The sequence below is a fragment of the Lissotriton helveticus genome, chromosome 3_1 (genome assembly GCF_964261635.1).
Source record: "Lissotriton helveticus chromosome 3_1, aLisHel1.1, whole genome shotgun sequence".
Classification (NCBI taxonomy): Eukaryota; Metazoa; Chordata; class Amphibia; order Caudata; family Salamandridae; genus Lissotriton; species Lissotriton helveticus.
This window is the reverse complement of record NC_136061.1, coordinates 460,819,629-460,840,279: the sequence shown is the minus strand read 5'-3', so window position 1 is coordinate 460,840,279 and position 20,651 is coordinate 460,819,629. Positions and strand designations below refer to the sequence as shown.

The window sequence follows — 20,651 nt, the reverse complement described above, 5'->3', positions numbered from 1 at the left end:
GTAATTTCTTAGCAGCCCCAGCTATCGTTTGAAAACTAAAGGGGGAAAAACCATTGTCGTACTAGGAACAAAAGCCTGGAATTCTTTGCCGCTCCAGTTGAGATTGGCACAATTCGAACTTCTGTTCAGGAAACTGCTAAAAACATGGATTTTTGCTGCACCTGACAACAGGTACTCTCTCTCATCTGATCTTCTCCTCTATCTTGATCCCCGCTGCTTTGTACCACAGACCTCTTGTATCCCTTCCACTAGCATCAAGATACTCCTTGGAGTGAATGTTGAGCTTTATAAATATACTCATTCATTCATTCATACTTACCTCAGGTGGTTCCTTGGGTCCCTGGCCATTCTACGTCTTCTGGGTATAGTCTTGACTTGACTCATGGTACGCATACCACTATTTCAGTATATGGTTTTTTCTACAACTGGCAACCACGGCATGTTTGTGCTACTTACCTGCTTCTATTGAACAGTATTGTGTGCACTCTGTATATCTCCGGATAGGAGATATCTGTATGTGTTAGTGAGTGTCTTATAATAAATACCTATTTGTATAAATGAACTGTGTGGTTCCTTGTCACTTAATCAATACTAATAAGATTATGTTCTGGTAAAACAAGCTGCTTTACACTCCTTCTAGACTAGGCCTGAAGGTTGCTCTCCACAGCTACCACTTAGAGAGCTTTCTAGGGTTGTCTAAGACCACTAAAATCGCCATAAAGGTTGTCTGGATTAGTGCAGGGTGCCCACTTGCATAAGTGTGCACCATATACTAAGCCAGCTTCTCACACCCACCAAATTGCAATTACTAGACAACGACAAATGTTGGAACTGTAACCTGACCTTAGAAACTCTGGAACAGATTTTTTCAGACGTCCCCTCCTGGGCACATGTTGGTCTTCTGTGGTATATAAATAAATAATACCGGATCTAGGTTTGACTGGACATAGCAATAACAGATAGCTCAATAAATAAGAGTCAAGATTCGAGGTAGTAGGAGTTTGCAGGTTTAATACAGCATAAGGACAGGAACAGGACAACCTGCACAGGAATAGGATGGCAGAGCCCGGCAGCTGCCGGGGCTGGATCTGGGATGAGCGCGTTAACTTTAATAACAGTACACAAGCATATATACTAAAACAGTTGCATTACAATACATACAATAGGCGGAGCAGTGGGTGTGGTCAATAGCAGTCGCGAAAGATAAGGGTGAAAAGAGGTGTAACAGGAGGCGTATACATAGACATGTGATGTGAACGTAACAGAATATGTCATAAATGGGGCGGAAACATGGAGGGGGCTACCTAAGGAGCCGGGACCTCTAACCTAGTGGTGCGCGCAAACTGACAATGACGTGTTACTAGGAGAAGCTGGGGGCTATGAACTCTGTACTAGGAGCAGAGACTGGAGTCTGGAGAGTCAGGGCGACATGTGCCTAAACACTATCTAGTATCTGATGTTTAGAGAACATGTTGATAGAATCCAAAAGTTATCGGGGTAAAAGCTAACAGACACTAAGACTGGTGCATGCATTATTCTACATGTAGTGCGTGTTGAGGAATATTAAATGACCATAAATACAGTATTTCTCTTACATGGAGACGTAAAGGCTAGACCATGACGGAAACTATTGATGCGATTCAGTAGCTTAGGAATGCAGAGAAGGAGGGCTGGACTGATAACTAGAATCATAACATACTCTTGGCAGACTGGCAGGCAGAGCCAGGCCGAGCCGGGCACTGTGAGGCAGGAAGTAAGTGAAGGGTCAGGAACACAGGTGGGGGCTGTATCGCTCCTCAGCGAGGGCTCAGGAGACAGGAGCTGAATCTGGTGTCCGGGCCCTTTTGAGGCCTAGAAACGGGGACTTTACAATGAAATAACGTGCACACTGAGAGACGTGGCAACGTAACTTTACATAGGCCTAATACTCGTAGCTTTCACGAGAACTGGAAACTGGCATACTAGAGATGGACACAACTGTAGGTGCGTCTTTAATCGAACATGGGGAATACATATGCATATTAATCATGCACACATAACATAAGATGGGGAACACGTAGGGACACAGAACATGGCAAAATTTACTTTTCCACATTCCCTCCTTGTCACTACGTTTCCATCAGGAAACATCAATATTCATGATACCATCTATCATTTCATACAGTATCATTTGCTCGTCTCGAATTTTCTTGGAACTGGATTTAGAACGGGACTTGGGACTAGGAATACAAGAGGTAGCACAAATGCCACAAATCGCAGGGCCACATTGTATACAAAGGCAACAACTGAATATGATCGCTACTGCAATACCTAGAAAGGACAATACTTTCCATCCCCAGGCGGAAGTCATATTCCAGAACCAACCGGACCATGTCCAGGTGCCTGGATCTTGGTGTAACATATGGGCAATTTTATGGAGTCTGGTTATAGCTGAATAAACAGACGGCGCGTTATTAGGAATGAAAATGCAGCAACTAGATCCGATGACTCTACATGCCCCGCCCCTATCGGCCAGTATGACGTCAAGGACGAGACGATTCTGGAGCACGACAATTCTCATAAAGGATTGCTCTTCGGTCAAGTTACCTAGAGCAGAGGTAGTCTCAATCACTACTGCCTCGAGTGTTCTGGTTAATCTACGTATCAGTTTACTATTCACAACAGTACCTAAATAGGGAAATACACCTTTATTGATATCTATATATTGTTCTAGAGCAGTTTCAGTATAATCGACAATCGGGAGGTCTCTCTTGTGTCTGATATGTACTAGGTGGGAATTCCTATGGTAGTCAGGTGGGGCTAGAAAAACTGGTGGCAGTAGGAAGGCAATGTAACAGGTTCCCTCCCAATCGAGGGGCAGACGAACATATGCGGTCTGACCACAAACAAAATAAGAATGACGTGAAGCTTTGAAAATAGATTTCCTACTGTCACTATACTTGACAATAGTAGTACAATCACTATGTCCTACATGTACGGAACCATTCTTTCGGACACATAATTCGCCTTTGACTGGTAGTACTGACATAGCAGGTAAGTCTGGAGTAGTATCAGACTGAACATTCAGGACCATGAAATTCGAAGAATAATTACCTAAATTATAAACTTCATTTTCTAGATCTAACCCTGTTCTGTGGGGAAGACCTTGCTTGTCTGGAAAACATGTACTGTTAGAAAAAGACATATCTGTTGAGGATGACGTTATCGTGGACCATGCTCCACACGAACCGTTATGTGAAAATGGATAAGGAAACAGTGGCAGAACTCCCTTCGGTGTCTGGAAAGGGGGGAGTCGACCACACACCCAACAATTAGTGGCATTGCTGGTCTGGTGTGAATAATGTAACATGCGGATAAAGGAATTATTACGCATAGCAAGACGATAAGATAGTTCATGAGGAGGCAGATCACTAAACGTGTGCTCTACTGTAGCAATAGAAGACTTATTTACATGAGAAACTGGAAAACACAAATAAAATGCATAACCTGTGCAGGTAATCATGAGGCTGAAAAACAATATGAAACTTAGAAAAACGATACATCGGATTGAGTTTTGACTAACTCTCTCACTATGGGGGTCTATTTTATACATGTCAGAAACCGGTCTAACCGTTTCACCTAGGGGAGGACTTAGACAATCAAACTGGCTGACTTATTTTACTAGACCTTAATTTCTTCTTATACTCCTGTTGCGGAGTTTTCTCTAACAGGGAGGGTTTAGTATCATTGTCTTTTGCGGGACAGTCCTTAAGAATAGTACTTTGGCAATCCTTAAAATCCTCGGAAATGTTCTTGGAAACAGTCTTTAATCCATAAAACTTTTTCACGTGAGACAGGTGGACCCAGCCCTTCCTGCCTTCCAGCTTGACGGCAGTACGGGTGGCCAGGAGGACCTGTTTTGGTTCCTTCCAGCGAGGCTCCAGCGGACTTGAACGATCAAAGTTCCTTACAAGAACCAAACTTCCGGGAACGATTTCATGCGGTGCCACCTCGGTATTGTCGGGAAATGCGGCGGCAACCTGTGAACGACAAGAGTGTAGGGCAGACATCAAGGAAGCTAGGTAATCTGTCAGCATATTACTTGAAACATCGGTAATACTTCGGGGTCTAGGTGTACCCCACATATTAGGGGGGCGGCCGAAAACGACCTCGTACGGGGACAGACCTGATCTGGAATGTGCGACCATGCGCATATAAAACAGAGCGACTGGCAGAGCTACTAGCCAGTCTACACCTTTCTCTTTACATATTTTGGCAATGCGGATTTTCAGGGTCTGGTTATGTCTCTCTACTAGACCGGCTGCTTCAGGATGGCGTACACAATGGAACTTCCACCGGTACCCTAACAAAAGGGAGATGTGTTTCATAAGCTCAGATGAGAATGGCTGGCCGTTATCAGAATATACGACTCTAGGGAGTCCGTAGCGGGGGAAGAATTCACGAACCAACTGCTTGGCAGTGGTCGTGGCTGTGTAATCTGGGACTGGATATGCTTCTGTCCACCTGGACAAAGCGCATACAACTACAAGGACATACTTGAAACCTCGACATCGCTCCATCTGAATATAATCCATCTGGAGGACTTCAAAAGGGTGATCAGGGGGCTGGAATCCACCTTGTTCCACCGGGACACTTTTACCTGGATTGAACTGGCAACATATCATACAGGTACGGACTTTCTGCTTAGCTGCAGCTCGTAAATGCTTGTTGAACCAAATGTTCTGGATACTGTCTAACATGGCTTTTTCCCCCTAAATGTGCTGGACTATGTGCGGTATTGATAATGACTTGAACCATAGAGTCGGGGAGAAACCATGTGGCTCTACCCTTCGTTACCCATCCCTGATCTGTCTGGACCCCTCCTTGTTCGGACCATTTCTTGATTTCATCGGGAGTAGCATGTAACTGGATATCTATGACATCTTGAGTAGGGTCCTTAACTGTCATACAGGTAGTCGGAGCTGGAGTATGTGTCTGTGTCGGATTAACTGAAATGTCTGGAGTCTGTGCTGTAAGCTTGGCTGTGCGATCTGCTAGATCATTACCTTGAGAAATAATGTCAGTAACTTTCGTATGTGCTTTGCATTTCATGATAGCAATAGATGTCGGTAAATGTATGGCATCTAACAGAGCTTGAATAAGGAGACCATGCTGAATCTTGGTTCCATGAGAAGTCATGAAACCTCTCTCCTGCCAGAGCACTCCGAAGTCGTGTACAACTCCGAATGCGTAGCGTGAATCTGTGTAAATATTAACTTTCAGGTTCTTGGCGTGTATGCAGGCTTGTGTCAGAGCAACTAGCTCTGCTGCTTGAGCAGACAGGGTGTCAATACGGTGTGTTTCTATAACTTCAGTGTCAGTAGTCACTGCATACGCGGCTACTAGTTCTCCTGTACTTGTTCTCATACATGAACCATCCACATAAAGTGTCAGGTCGGGATCTGGTAATGGAATATCTGTCAGATCTTGTCTTGGCTTTGTCATGGTGTTAACTACTTCCACACAGTCATGTGTGGCAGGATTTGAATTAACTGACGGTAATAGTGTAGCAGGATTTAGAACGTTGCAGCGTCTGATTTCTATGTGTGGCTGGAACAGTGTCAATTCATAACCTGTTAAACGTGCAATTGTCAAGTGCTGAGTCTGTGTTCGATTTAAAAGAACTTCCACAGAGTGTGGAACTTGTACTGTCAAGGAATGTCCTAATACTATGGAATCACTTTGTCTGATAGCTAGTGCTGTGGCTGCAACTGACTTGAGGCACGCAGGCAGAGCCTGGGCTACAGGATCTAATGTGCTCGAAAAATAAGCACAGGGCTTGTATTGTCCTGCTTGATCTTGTGTAAGAACAGATAATGCTGTACCTTCGCGTTCTGTGACGAAAAGTGTAAAAGGCTTACTGTAGTTCGGTGTAGCTAGAACAGGAGCTTGGCATAAAGCTTTCTTTAACTCATTGAAACTAAGTGTATGTTCAGATGTCCAAGGGAGGACAGTCGATACGGCTGTCTCCTGTGTCGTTAACTGTATCAGTGGTTTGGCCAAAAATGCATACTGAGGAATCCATTGTCTGCAATAAGAAGTAAGGCCGATAAAAGCACGTACCTCCTTCTGGGTCTTGGGCTGAGGAAGACTCGCTATTAACTGGATACGGTCTGGTGTCAACTGCCTACCCCACTTGGACAGTAAGTGGCCTAAGTAGATCACTTGCTGGACACAGAATTGAAGCTTCGAAGGGGACACCTTGTGCCCCATCTCGGCAAGGAAATACAAGACTGTAAGTGACGCTCGCTCGCAAGCACGTTCAGAACGGGCTGTGATCAGTAGATCATCGACATACTGGAGTAGGGCAGTGTCAGTTGGCATGTGAATATTGTCTAGTTGTCTCTTAAGTGCTTGACTGTAAATGCTAGGACTTTCCGTGAAACCTTGAGGAGCTCGTGTGAACATATAGCTCCTTCCATTTAAACAAAATCCGAAAAGAAACTGGCTGTCTGGATGAATGGGGACACTGAAAAACGCGTTCTTGAGGTCTATGACTGTGAAAAATGTTGCTTCGGAATCAATGGCTGTCAATAGGGAAGAGATGTCTGGAACAACCGGATACTGGGGAATTATACATTTATTGAGTTCTCGAAGGTCAATCACTAATCGATATACTGGGGGTGCATTTGGATCAGTACGTTTCATGACTGGAATGATCGGAGAATTACATACATTGGAGTCAGTTTCTACAACTACTCCTTGAGCCATGAGCTCGTCAATAATTTTGGATAAGGCTGTTACAGCCTCAGGTGGCAATCTGTACTGTCTGATTCGTGGTAACACTACACCTGGTTTGAGAGTCACACGATGGGGTGTGATTTGCATAAGACCTACATCAGTTGGACCTTGCGCCCATAGATGCTGCGGAACATTAGACAATCTTGGATCAAAATCTCGTAATACATAGTGACCCTTGAAGTCACGTAGAAACAGTCGTATTCCCTCTGGGGAACAGCAAATAACTGCACCTAATTCTTTCAGTGTCTTAATGCCTAACAGATTTTCTGGACATGACTTCGTAAGTAACAGATCAGTAGTGCGGGACAATGGACCTACTTCTAGAGTAACTGGCTTAGATATCTCGTTTACAATAGGCTTTCCTGAAAATCCAAGGGAAACATTTCTAGAGCCTGAGAGCGGAGCCCCTGGAACTTCGGCGTGACTGATGGTGGTCCTACTTGCCCCTGTATCAATCAGAAACTTTCTGTCTTTCCCTAGTACCTGACTATGAACATAGGGACCTTCTTGATCTACAGGAATCTCGATGAGAGGCAAGCCTACCTCCCTCTCTAGGCTGTTTCATGAGTACTGTTGATACTCTGGATACTCTGTCTGTGCATACTGGTACATCTGCTGTGTAACATGCTGTGTTGCAGCAATAGGCTGCGGTGCTGGAACTGTCTGTTGTGCATTCTGTGGCTGAGAAGTCTGTGAAACTTGTTCTTGTCTAGGCGGACGTGGTCTTTCTTTAGTTTTACCAGTAGCTATATTATGTTTCAGAACTGCACACTCGTTTATGAAATGACCTGGCTGTTTACAATAATTGCATGTCCCTTTAACGGGAGCTGCAGGATGACTGGCTTGATTCGGACCCCTCTTCTGACTGTCTTGAGGAATAGATTGTGCAACTAGTACTTTCATTTTCGTGTCTTTCATACGTTTTCTCTCGTGTTCTTGCTCTTCTCTGATTCTATTCTGGTGGTACTGGAGCATCTGTAACATCTGGGACGGGGTACTAGCTTGCCATGTACTTTCGACTTTCAAACTCGATTCCTAACTTGTGGACTTGAATTCTCGACTAATTTAGTAACAAAAAGATGAGGGTACGACTCGCTACTCGTCTTCAAGCCACTGTTTATAATAAAGCATTTCTCGAATCTAGAATAAAAATCACTAGTATCTTCATCTTGTTTCTGTTTACAGGCTGAGATTGCATCCCAGTCTTCCTTTTTAGTGGCTAATAATCTGGGCAAAACTTGTATTAACAGTTCTGGTAATTCTTTACATTTCTCTCCAAGACCGGTACCTGGTACTCGTATCTTATCTTCAGCTTCTAGAACTGCCCAATCGATCTTTTTCTCTCCCACCTCCCATTCTTTTTCCTTGAGTTTCTCGTATACCCCTGCGGGCAACAGGACCTTTAGCATTTTAATAATATCTGGATACGTGTATTCTCCCATACGGAGCATGTCTTTTAATTCTCGGTGGAACCCTGCTGGATCTTTGTCGTGACAGGGAATTAATTTCTTCATCTCTAAGAGTTCCATCTTTGTAATCGGGGTGTAAACAAATACTCTTTGCATTTCACCACCTGCTGTCCTGACTGGGTGTACTTCTCGTAGCGGGTTCTGTCTATCTATGTAAAACGGTTTACTTTCTGGAGGTGAGACATGAACAAAATGCGGGTTCAGGAACGTTCTATATTTGTGGCGCTGTTCTAGAATGACACTAATTAAATCGGTACCTAAACCTTTCCATCTATACTGGAGTAACTCGTTCAGGACATCATGTAACGGACCTGGATCAGAATGTTGACCCTCATACAGAGTAATGAGGTGTTGGATCATATACATACCCACCAGTCGTTGCTCGGCTGGGGGCAGTTTCAGAAACATTTGTGCCACTATTTCGTCTGGAAAAGTGGTAGAATCAGTAATCCATCGGACTGCTGATCGGGCTAGTTCTTGTTCATGCATAGTACTTAACTTACTATAACCGATTCGTGATTTCAGAATATGATCGGTAGCTTGAAATACTTGTTCTAGAGAACCTTGTTCTGGTGCTGGATGATGAAAAACTGACTTGCGTTCTAGGCGTAAATGGCGATCTGGAAATCTAGACTTTCCTACATACGCTATTCTGGCGGGATTCTCGTCCTCTACCTCTTCAGTAGAAGAGTCATTCTCTTTCTCGCTTACTTGTGCTGCTTTACGTTGTTCGTGTAACTTTATTATTTCCTTACGAATTCTCTTGTACATACTCTCTATACTACTGATAGTTCTGTGTTTACCCTCGGCTATATTATCACTCCACCTTGTCAGGATTCTCATTTCTGTCGGATCTTTGGTCGGATAATCTTGTTCCCTTATTAAACAATTAATCAGAAACTTTAATATCATGAGCTGGATCTCAGCTTTCCTTTGGGACATGGTTTCGCCAACACTTTCTGGATCATCCCCTGTACGGATGAAACGATATATTCTGTCTAGATCTTCTTTCATATCTGGTAGGGTGTCCAAATACCCGGTCACCCGTCTTACACGTATGGAGTATATAACTGTACTATCATCGCCTGTGACTGGATCATAGCGGCATTCAGTAAGAGCTCGTCGGATTTCTGCAACGGACTTATATTTGGGCGTACGCTGTAACGCACGTTCATGTAACTCGACTAACGTTACACGTTGGTGTGGTGGCGGGGTACCAGGAGGACCTCCTCCTGCGGCCCCTATACTGGAATCGTCGACTGATACTCTTCGTGCTGGCAGAGTGGCTGATGTGGCGGGAAGTTGTACTATGGGCTGGACCGGGGGTACCGTAGCAGGTACTGCAAAGGGTGCCCCGGTGTCTGGAGGTGCAGGAATTGCATGATTTACAGGGACTGGCGGAACAGGATTTGCATATTCTGGAACCGTGTCGTCCAAGTAGGACGAGATGAAAATATCAGCTGCGGTCGGTTTGTGACGTAGCTTGGTCGGAACTAATGGTGGCGGAAAATTACTGGATGCCTCCGGGGTCGCTTTTGGCAAGCCCTCGGCAAGAAGAGGATACATACCCTTAATGAGGGCATTTCTCTGTCTGTCTGACTGTTCGGTTTTAACTCGTTCACCTATCTCGATTAATTCCCTTTCTTGGGCTCGTTCTAAGGATTCTCTACTTAATTCTGACTTTCTGATTTCTTTTTCGGTTCTTTTATGAGATTCTTTGCGCCATAACTCGATGGCATCTTTCTGTGACTGTCTGGCTTTCTTTTTCCATAATGCTTCTTCTACTTGCATGATGCACTCGGCATCCCATGTACCCGATACGGGCCATCTATACTTTTCTTCTAACTGTTTGGTATACTCTACCCATAAATCTAGATACAATATGGCACTTATGCCATGCTTCTGATACATAAAATGACCTGGACTGTCCCTAGGCGGGACAGGAACTGCTTCTTCTAACAGACCTTTTCTAGTTCTTAACTGACGTAGTCTGGAAAATAACGGCATGACTGAACTGTAATCTGGACACAATACAATACACAATGAACACGATAATTACACCACTTTCATACCACGACATTAAAATACATGAAGAACATTTAAAATAACAGTTCGGACAGAATACTACCTGGAATACTGAAAACAGAATACATGAATTTCTCGAGAACAGAACTGACTAGAACAGAGACTAGATGCACTGCTGAAACAGTACGAAACTTACCGGTCTCATAAAGAGACACGTCAGGACCCGCATCCACCGAAGTGGACACTTCGTTTTGGGATCTGTGTACCACCAAACCCCACGGACCAGAGACAATTAGATTGACCCTGTCTAGATACTACCCCAGCAACGGTACTCACCGGGCAGCAAGAACGGAAGGCCTCGGACTGGACTGGACTGCTTCGACGCCGGGCGGATGAACTTCGGACTTCTGTTACGGGTGGGCCTCCGGATACCTCGGACCTTGGACTCTCGGCTTGGGCTCTGGTCGGGACTCGCCGCGTTCCTCCACCGCCTCGTCTGGATGCTGGACCGCAACCTCCGTCTCCTCCGTAGGCCTGAGGGATACTTGAAGCAGAAATATCTGCACGTGCACGGTATGGTTCCGTCACGGCTGCAGAGGGTCAGGGGGCATACGTGGCTTCGCCGGCGCGTGGGGAAAGGGCAAGTCCCTATTCGGGCGCCATTATGTGGTATATAAATAAATAATACCGGATCTAGGTTTGACTGGACATAGCAATAACAGATAGCTCAATAAATAAGAGTCAAGATTCGAGGTAGTAGGAGTTTGCAGGTTTAATACAGCATAAGGACAGGAACAGGACAACCTGCACAGGAATAGGATGGCAGAGCCCGGCAGCTGCCGGGGCTGGATCTGGGATGAGCGCGTTAACTTTAATAACAGTACACAAGCATATATACTAAAACAGTTGCATTACAATACATACAATAGGCGGAGCAGTGGGTGTGGTCAATAGCAGTCGCGAAAGATAAGGGTGAAAAGAGGTGTAACAGGAGGCGTATACATAGACATGTGATGTGAACGTAACAGAATATGTCATAAATGGGGCGGAAACATGGAGGGGGCTACCTAAGGAGCCGGGACCTCTAACCTAGTGGTGCGCGCAAACTGACAATGACGTGTTACTAGGAGAAGCTGGGGGCTATGAACTCTGTACTAGGAGCAGAGACTGGAGTCTGGAGAGTCAGGGCGACATGTGCCTAAACACTATCTAGTATCTGATGTTTAGAGAACATGTTGATAGAATCCAAAAGTTATCGGGGTAAAAGCTAACAGACACTAAGACTGGTGCATGCATTATTCTACATGTAGTGCGTGTTGAGGAATATTAAATGACCATAAATACAGTATTTCTCTTACATGGAGACGTAAGGGCTAGACGATGACTGAAACTATTGATGCGATTCAGTAGTTTAGGAATGCAGAGAAGGAGGGCTGGACTGATAACTAGAATCATAACATACTCTTGGCAGACTCGTAGGCAGAGCCAGGCTGAGCCGGGCACTGTGAGGCAGAAAGTAAGTGAAGGGTCAGGAATACAGGTGGGGGCTGTATCGCTCCTCAGCGAGGGCTCAGGAGACAGGAGCTGAATCTGGTGTCCGGGCCCTTTTGAGGCCTAGAAACGGGGACTTTACAATGAAATAACGTGCACACTGAGAGACGTGGCAACGTAACTTTACATAGGCCTAATACTCGTAGCTTTCACGAGAACTGAAAACTGGCATACTAGAGATGGACACAACTGTAGGTGCGTCTTTAATCGAACATGGGGAATACATATGCATATTAATCATGCACACATAACATAACATAAGATGGGGAACACGTAGGGACACAGAACATGGCAAAATTTACTTTTCCACACTTCGATCAAGGACCAACTATAAAACATATTTAAAACACCAATTTCTGTAAACTTCCCAATTATTGCTCTAGGTCCCCAGGCTTCACCAGATGCTCTACACTTCAATTCCAATAATATGGTAATGCTGGACCTATTACAGTCCATTGCAGTTAAAATAGTCCTCACTCAATGGAAGTCTTTCAATTAAATATCCCGTCACACTTGGTGGGCGTGGATCTCTTACCATAGAGGGGTCCATAGCTCTCAAGATGAATCCCAGACTATCCTCAAGATCTCTCAGATAGTATGGCAAACTCAGGATATCTTTACGAAATGTAATATCAACTTCTCTACCTCTCAGCAGCAATAGGAGACCAACATCTGAGAAGATCAATTATTTCTCCACTCTAAGCATTGTTCTTACAGGGTTTCCCCTTCCCCCGCCTTTATATCCTTCCTAACACTGGACATATAGTGTAGCACACCTATAAGAGGCATGATAAATAATTTGGTCGACACATATCGTTGGCTCAACGCAGTGTCCCACGTTGTACACCTTGACTAAGCCTTGTTTGCTTATACTGGAACTTCACCTTGTACAATCAGTACAATAAGCCACAGATGACTCAATGTTGATATGTACACAGATCTTGCTTAAATCAATCATCGTTTTTTAGCTCACTACGCCATCCCAGTTCAGACCCAGCGGTATGCATATCCGTCTTAACCCCGTTCCTCATGGGAATAGCCCAGCCCGAACTGTCAAGCCTGGTCTTCTCTGGGCTTGAAACGAGCATCCTGGGACCGGTTTCGGGGTAACATCCCTCATTAGCCAATCTAGCTTGTATCCAGTGGCAAAGTGAGCAAGGGACCAACGTCTTTGCATACCCTGCCAACTTAGGGCGAACAAGCAAACACAAGGAGATGATGGATGGAGTACTGAAACATTTTTCAGCCACTCACCCCAAGTCACTGATCTGGGATGAATCCTTCATTGTTCTTTAGCTCACTTCGCCACCCCAGTTCAGTCCAAGCCCTATGCAAATCAATTCTGACCCTGTTCCTCATTGGAAGAGTCCAGCCCGACCTGCCAAGCCTACATGCCTGTCAAAAGAAAAAGGCACTGGCTTGGACTCAGAGGGCAAGGTTCCGGATAGAACAGGAATCAGCGAATCACACAATGCCTATTCAACAGCTTATCGGTCGGGAATAACAATAGGGTCGTTGCCGCCGTGGGTCGTCGCCAGCATTGGGAACAACAGTACTGGAGAGGGCGCCAAGGAAGGTCGGGCCTTGTGGGTGGAGTCACTCCAGATCCAGCACTGGATGCAAGGTGCCAGAGTGGCAAACCTGCCATAAAAAGGACAATTAGCAGTGTATCTAAATGACCCCCACAATACCTGGGCGAAAAATACTGGAGAAGCAAAAATAGTATCCAGCAGGGATAAATCACATGAATTACTTTTATCACGGTAAAATCAGAATTTGTAAAACTGGGCCTTTTGCCTTATTCATGCCAGGACTTTTAATATACCATATGTCATAGTTGGTTGCATAGTGTCTCCGCTCAAGGCTCAAGGCCCTGGAGCGGAACTTAAACTTATATGTGTGTAAATCCCATCACCTTTCACATATATATTGCCGGAACAAAGCTACAACACAATATATATTTAAAAATGTCTCCTTGCTTCCTACTTATATTTCAAATAGTGGTTGCACAATCCATTAACCCTGCAATTTCCACGGAGGTAGTCTTGGGCAAAAATCCCCTTTTAATATTTTAAAGTCCTTATTATTTCACTGCTTGCAAACAACCCCTCCAGTTTGTACTGTCGACGCATTTCAGCCCAAATGAGTTCAAAGGCCCTTTCAGGACTTTAAAGACCAGAGAACCTCAATATTCTGGGTATAAACTTAAATCAGAAAGTGCACTCAACTAAAACTCAACTCAAGTTCTAAGGTAAGAATACTGTGGCTAGAAGTCTCTATCAAATACCTTTGCTACTGCTTGACACTATACATCTCTGAACTATTGGAAACACCTACTACCCCTTAGCACTATCCAACCGTAAACCCTAAGAGTTCCTTACTACTCTTTTGCACTTCCCATCCTTGAACCCCCAAAAATTCCTTTGTATCATTCCCGGAGGCCCAAAAACCTTTTACTACCCATACTTTAACACACAAGAACCCTTATAACCTCTATATATTACACATCCCAGAGCCCTAAAAACAATTTAATACCACTAAGCACACATCCTTGGGTCCTAATAACTCCTTACTACTCCAATGTGTTGTACATGTAAAGCATTATTTAACCTTGTAGTAGTGGAAAATGCATTGTAAAAAAACCCGATTGTTATGGTCATGAGTTGTGATGAATCAATTGTGAAGGTTTATTTTCAATTAAGAATAGCAGAACAGAAAATTGCTTTTTCAAAGAGTGTAGAGATATTACTTTTGAACCCTTCCCATTTTTATGTTATTAAAATTGATAGATTTATTCAATTTTGAGAATTATTCTACCTTTAACTTCCTCATATATTAATGGTTGGGGAATGTGGGCGAGGTGTAAAGCGTAAGAAGAAGCCAAGGAAAAGAAGCACCTACTTCTGTGAGAAGTCCTTCAAGTCCTGAAGAATGGAGACTTTTGCTGGTATTTGGCGCTTTATGTAAATTTTGGGAAGCGGCACACAGATCTCAAGTAGCCTGATGAACGAATAGCTAAAGACAATGGAAAAAACAATTAGAATTGGAAGGCAATATTTCAATTAATTTTCCTCAATTATCCTTAGCAAATCAATGGGGATAATGATCCTATTACTCACCAGTAATATTCAGTCACAAGTGTACTGCTAAAAGACCCAGATCACATAAGATGGTGGAAGTTTTATAATCCATGGCTGCGCTGAGTGAAGGTAGTTAATTTGCTAAAGATCATTATTAAGTAATCACCCCATCACTTGACTCTCTTTGTCTAGGAGAAACCAAGAGAGAGATGATGCCAACCACCTCCAAGAACAACCGAACCTGCACAATGTATTGCCATCTAACTAACTGGATTTCACACAGGAAGCTGTACTTAAACAGCTAAGGTTCCATGTATTATGTTCCTATGTCTCCGACAGCTGTGTGTGATCTTAGTGATCCTAGATCCAGCAGTTGGCATTTGACACAACTGTCCCTCTAGAAATATTAGAGGCTCTTCCTTCACGTAGAGCTTTGCAGATACCATTCTAAAACGGGTCACAATATATGTTTGACAATAGGTAAAAAGTCAAAGTATTGATTATGATTTGGTACTTAAAGTGATCCACATAAAATACACACTGTGTTATAAAAAGCAATTCAATGGTATAAAAGATACAAAATTATAAAATACACTGGGAACCCTTTCAGCATGCTCTACTTTGATAAAAGGCCCACCAGACAAATAAAGTGCAAATGTGTTAGAGTCTCCAATCGAATACTACAAAACAATTAACACAAAACACTGTCCAAGAATAAGTACAAGAGATAAATAGTGCAAAAATGTTTTACAGTGCAACACTAATACAGTACTTCTCTAGATAAAATAAGTTTAGCTTCACAAAATATTACCAATACAGCAAATCTATTTATACTGTACAACATGTTATAATATAAAAATGCCCTATTCCACAAATGCGATGCCGCAAACAGTTAATATAGAATTACAATGTACAATCATATATATAAAATGTTTAAGAATTGTTTAAAAAATCTTTGAACAGACTAATCCTGATGGTGAAGTAAAAAGACATTACTGAGCCTCCACTATTGAGGTATTATTATACTTTAAAAACATCAGTCTTAGCAGCTGGCCGTGCAATGGATGTAGAAAAGGACAACAAATAACACATGATTCTCCCATAAAGCTCTCAAAGCTCTAGTCTCTAGGTAACCCTTCCCAGGCTTCAGTAATAATTCACAGCGGAAAGAAATTCAGCCTTAATAACAAAATAGTTCCCTGTGCCGAGGGGACAGTACAGCGCTGTTCCCCAAGCCCCCCACTTTCCTACCCCCTCCCATTCAAGGCCTGCTATGGCCGTTCCCCCCCCCCCCCTGACTGTGAGATCCTCAATTTGTTTTGCCCCTCTATCTATTCCCTGTCCATTAATTTAGATATACGCAGACCCCTTGGGTGTTGCTACAAAACTATGCGATTTACATGCTTTGGGCGCTGGAGTACACACACACACATGTACAAAGCGTATATTGTTGGGTTGGGTTGGGTTATTCTGCAGGACATAACACATGAACTGCATATGGTAATTCAAGGCAACAATGAGGAGTCTCAGGAAGCAGAGCAAACTGTTGGGTGTTATTAGAGTTAAGTTGATTGTAGTTAAAATCTGTATATTGAGGCATTATATCAATCAATGTCACTTTGGGCCTGTTCATGTGTAATAATTCCCGGATTGTTTATTGTATTTACTGCATTGTTATTATCAAGTTACAGAGTAATTTAAATGGACTTACAGAAAATGTCAGGTGTATTGTAATTTAAAAACCAGAACACAATAAAAACAGATTTAAACAAAAAAAAAAAAAAATTGTTCTAATCACACCATAAGGAAGGTTCCATAGAACATACAGGTGTGCTTTTTTTTTTTTTTTTTACAGATGCTGCTCTCGACTACTATTTCATTCCAGCATGCTGAGTTCACAGAATGATATCCCTTTTCCGACTAACTTCCTAAATTAATTTTTTTTATCAGATTTTTCAAAATAAACTTTAGGAGAGGTGCTACCTCACACAATTTCAAACATATCCAGAGCTTTCATAAAATTTGAGAACACAGCACTTCTTCCCTTCCAGCAATAAAAGAGGTCATGTTTAAATGCAGCCTGGATAAACCAGAGTCATTACTCAATATGTTATTCTCCCACCTTAGAGCAGCTTTAATAGCAAACACATTCGTAGAGAGGAGCCCAAATTCAAGTGGGAAAGCCGAATGTACAGCTGAAATATTCAAATAACAAATTTGGCGCCTAATGCCCCTATTAACATTCTAGAAAAAGGACCTATACCGCTCTTCCATTACTTCACAGGCATAGCTCAATGAAGGCAACATTTTAATATTGTATGCCCCCAAATCATGGGCAAAATGCCTTTACCCAAAACACTTCTATAGTCTGCGAATAAATGAAGCTTGGGATAATGTCTTACTTCTGCAATGACTGATATGCTCTCTATTTAGGCAGGTACTAGAAACAAGCATTTGCAATGCAAAAGGTCTCGCTTTTGCGAGAGTTTGAGCTATTGGCATTGTAAATGGCAATGCCTTTTATTTATGTGTTTTGAAAACCTTCAAGCAGTGTGTAAACACCCACTTTGTACTTATAGTGGTTGCTTACGAGACGCAAGGCTGGCAGTAACTGGGCCTCTTTTACTGACCGACTTGCTTCTCATAAGCAAGGACAATAAGTACAAAGTGCGTGTGTACACACCACTTGCCGGTTTTCAAAATACATAAATAAAGAGCATTGTTATTTACAATGTCAATAGCTCAAACTCTTGCAAATGCGCGACCTATTGCATTGCAAATGCTTGTTTAAATAATGTAATAAATTGTACTATTGTATCTGCCAGGAAAACATTTCAGCTTTGCGTACATGTCAACAAAACTAAAAGAAATCCCCTAGGTCCAACCAACAAGAGTTTTCAAATACATCTTTCCAGATTGATTCACTTTCCAGGAGAGATTCCTGCAGACTGATTTTGTTTTAGAGGTAAAAGAGTCTAATGTTCAGTGCTGCAGGCACAATATAGGACTTTAAGGGAAAATAGGAATGATATTTTACTATAAGGTTCTCTGACAATTGAAGTGCACTCCGATCGGTAGGTTAAATAAGTCTTTTCATTCCACTTATCAAATAATTTTGGAAATAATAAACTCAAATAACATAATATATGTAGTTCATGATTTAAAACATGCAGAGTATATGTACCGTCATGACTTCTTTTTTCGGTAGCTCTTGCTGCCCCATTTTAGTGCTGTAAATAAATGACATTTCCTTATAATACACTACCTATTTCAGCTATACACGGCTAAGAAAAAGGCTGCTGTGCAACATGAATTAACTTACTCCGTGTTGGACTTGGCCCTGCTTGCAGGGTCATCCCTAAACTTTTTGGCTTTCCCCCTAGTCTTTTTCCTGATATAGGTTGGTGGTTTCAGGACTCTGGGCACTTTAGCGCTGTTTAGCAGTTCAAAGTGCGTGTGCATTCTGCCTTCTATAGGCTCACATTAGGACCCCCCTTTGAGGATATCTCCCACATGGTCAAAAATATAAATGCCATGATTGCTATGTGTGAGATGGAAATATTAAATGCTGCGCAATGGTGTGCATAGATTTATTTTCACCATCGTGGAAATGCCACTTTTAAACCTTTGCATTTTGGTGTGCTGTGTGCCTGCCTTGTGGAAGGCTTGCTCCGCCCCCTGGGGTGTGTCTGTCTACCAGGCCCCAGCTCATGAAGGGAGGAGGGATTCCCCAGAGACCCTTCCAGAAGCTTCTGGCCCTTTCTGGCAGGTGGGGTGAGGGGTGTATATATAGAGGAGCTGAGACTCCATGTGGGTGTGCTTGGACTTCGATTGGGAGGGGACACTCTGCCAGAAGGTACCGCTGCAAGGGCCTTCGTGCTGGCTCCTGAGCCCACCGATACCTCTCTGCTGTCCACAGGGCCAGAGAGAAACCTTTGCTGGAGTGAAGACTGCTGTGCCAGGAGGAGTGCCACATTATGGGGGTTGACTGTTCCAAGGAATGGCTGTCCTGTTCTGCCTGCTGAACTTGCCCAGCATTGACTATGCTCTTCTGCTTTCCTAATCCCAGCACCGTGTGAGCGTTTTGTCTGCCCAGAAGATGAGGAGCTGGCATCTGCAGCACAAGGCTGCGAGGGAATCCATGGCATGTGGGATTCCCCCCCCTGCGCACTGAAAACAGCTCGAGCCCACCCCGATTTATACTCAAACATAACGGAAGCCTACCCCTTATTGCCATCCATCACGGGTGCCCATCCCGCATTGGCGTTATCCTGAGCGGGAGCCCACCCTGCATTGTGGTGCCGGAGGATCGGGTGCCACCCCGCATTTCTAGCCTGCTAATTAGCGGGTGCCCACCCCGCTTGCTGACTTCTTTAAAAATACTAAGGGGGCCTATCTCGAACCCTGACGACTTTAGCGGGTGCCCACCCCGCTTGGTATGGTACCTCAGGAGGGAGCCTACCCCTCATTGCCACCAGAAATCACAGCCGCAGGCCAGGGGACGAGGGAGAGAAGAGTCGCATGAAGGACCGCGAGGGCTTCCCCCGTGACGACAGGGAAGCCGTGCCGGGATTGGCGCTGGCAGAAGCGTCGCCAGGACCCGCCTGAAAGAAGTCCTGGCCCGCAAAAGAGGAAGCGGGAATTCCGGAGCCTTGCGGGCTCCGCATCGAAGTCCCGGGTCCCAGGAGGGGCCCGGGTGACGCCAAGTGGGGTGCGGCATGGCTGATGGCGAGCGGGGCTCCCGAAGGTCAGTAAGAGCCCCGCGTGTGCCAGCAAGAAGAGCCTGGGCCCGGCAGGAGCCCACCTGCCTGCGTTTTGCCGTACCTGCAGCGGGAGAACGGAGGAGCGGGTCCAACCAAGGCACACTCTCGGTGCCTGCGCAGGAGGACACCCAAAAGAGCCCCAGTGAGTGGGGCCTGCATTTCAAGAGTCGTGGTGACCCATGTGTGTCTACTTCCCCCAGCAGCGCAGCACCTGGCTCACTGGTTAGAGGCGGCAGGCCCGAGAGCAGAAGTCAGCCCGGGACCAGGGTTCAATTCCCGACGCGGCAGGGTCGTGGACCTTGGTCAGCGGACTCGATAATTCTCGCTTCGGTGCTTACTCTAATCAGGGGTTCCACTCGGCAACTCTGGGCATTAGCTTGCCTAATCTCCACAACGGCCCCACCAATTCCGGGGATGCCTGGCTCCACCTTGGGGACTCCCAGCAAGGGACCATCCCACAGGGAAAGCCAGGACGGGTTCCCCAGAGTTATACAGCGCCGGGACGCCCCGTTGCTGGGGCAGCTGTGCGCTTTACAAGTATACTACATTTACATTTACATTTACATGATGCCCGATGTTTACATGCTATGCCAATGCTACTATGGTTAGACCTAAGGTTATGCAGAATATGTTTTATGTTATATGCCTACTGGTTCTATGCCTAATGCATTTATGCTAATGAGGTTTTTATGCCCCAAAGATGCTCATATGGTTATGCCCAATGCATTTCTATGCCTGATCTAATGTTTTCCTATGATGTTCCAGGTTCATGCCTGATTACGCTTTAATGACTTATGACTAATGGGATGATGCCTTATGTTTATGCCTAATGCTTATTGCAAAGGTCTGGCCAGTAGGTACTGGCTGTTACACATTTATTACTGATGGTCCTACATGTGTTCCTTGTGCCTTGTGCTGGTTCTGGCAGCGACCCGATTGGCGCTGCCCTGTACATAATCCCCTGTAAATTGCTACCGGTGCCG

General features: G+C 44.3%; 1 protein-coding gene across 5 annotated transcripts in view; it reads right to left on the bottom strand.

Annotated features, from left to right (window-relative positions):
* The window catches only part of PIKFYVE (phosphoinositide kinase, FYVE-type zinc finger containing), a 2,266,845-nt gene that overhangs the window by 1,039,186 nt on the left and 1,207,008 nt on the right, over window positions 1-20,651 (bottom strand). For all 5 annotated transcript variants that reach the window (XM_078680343.1, XM_078680347.1, XM_078680342.1 and 2 more), the window contains one exon: window positions 14,727-14,840. In XM_078680343.1, the coding sequence (XP_078536469.1) occupies window positions 14,727-14,840 (114 nt within the window). The remainder of the gene's footprint in view (window positions 1-14,726; window positions 14,841-20,651) is intronic.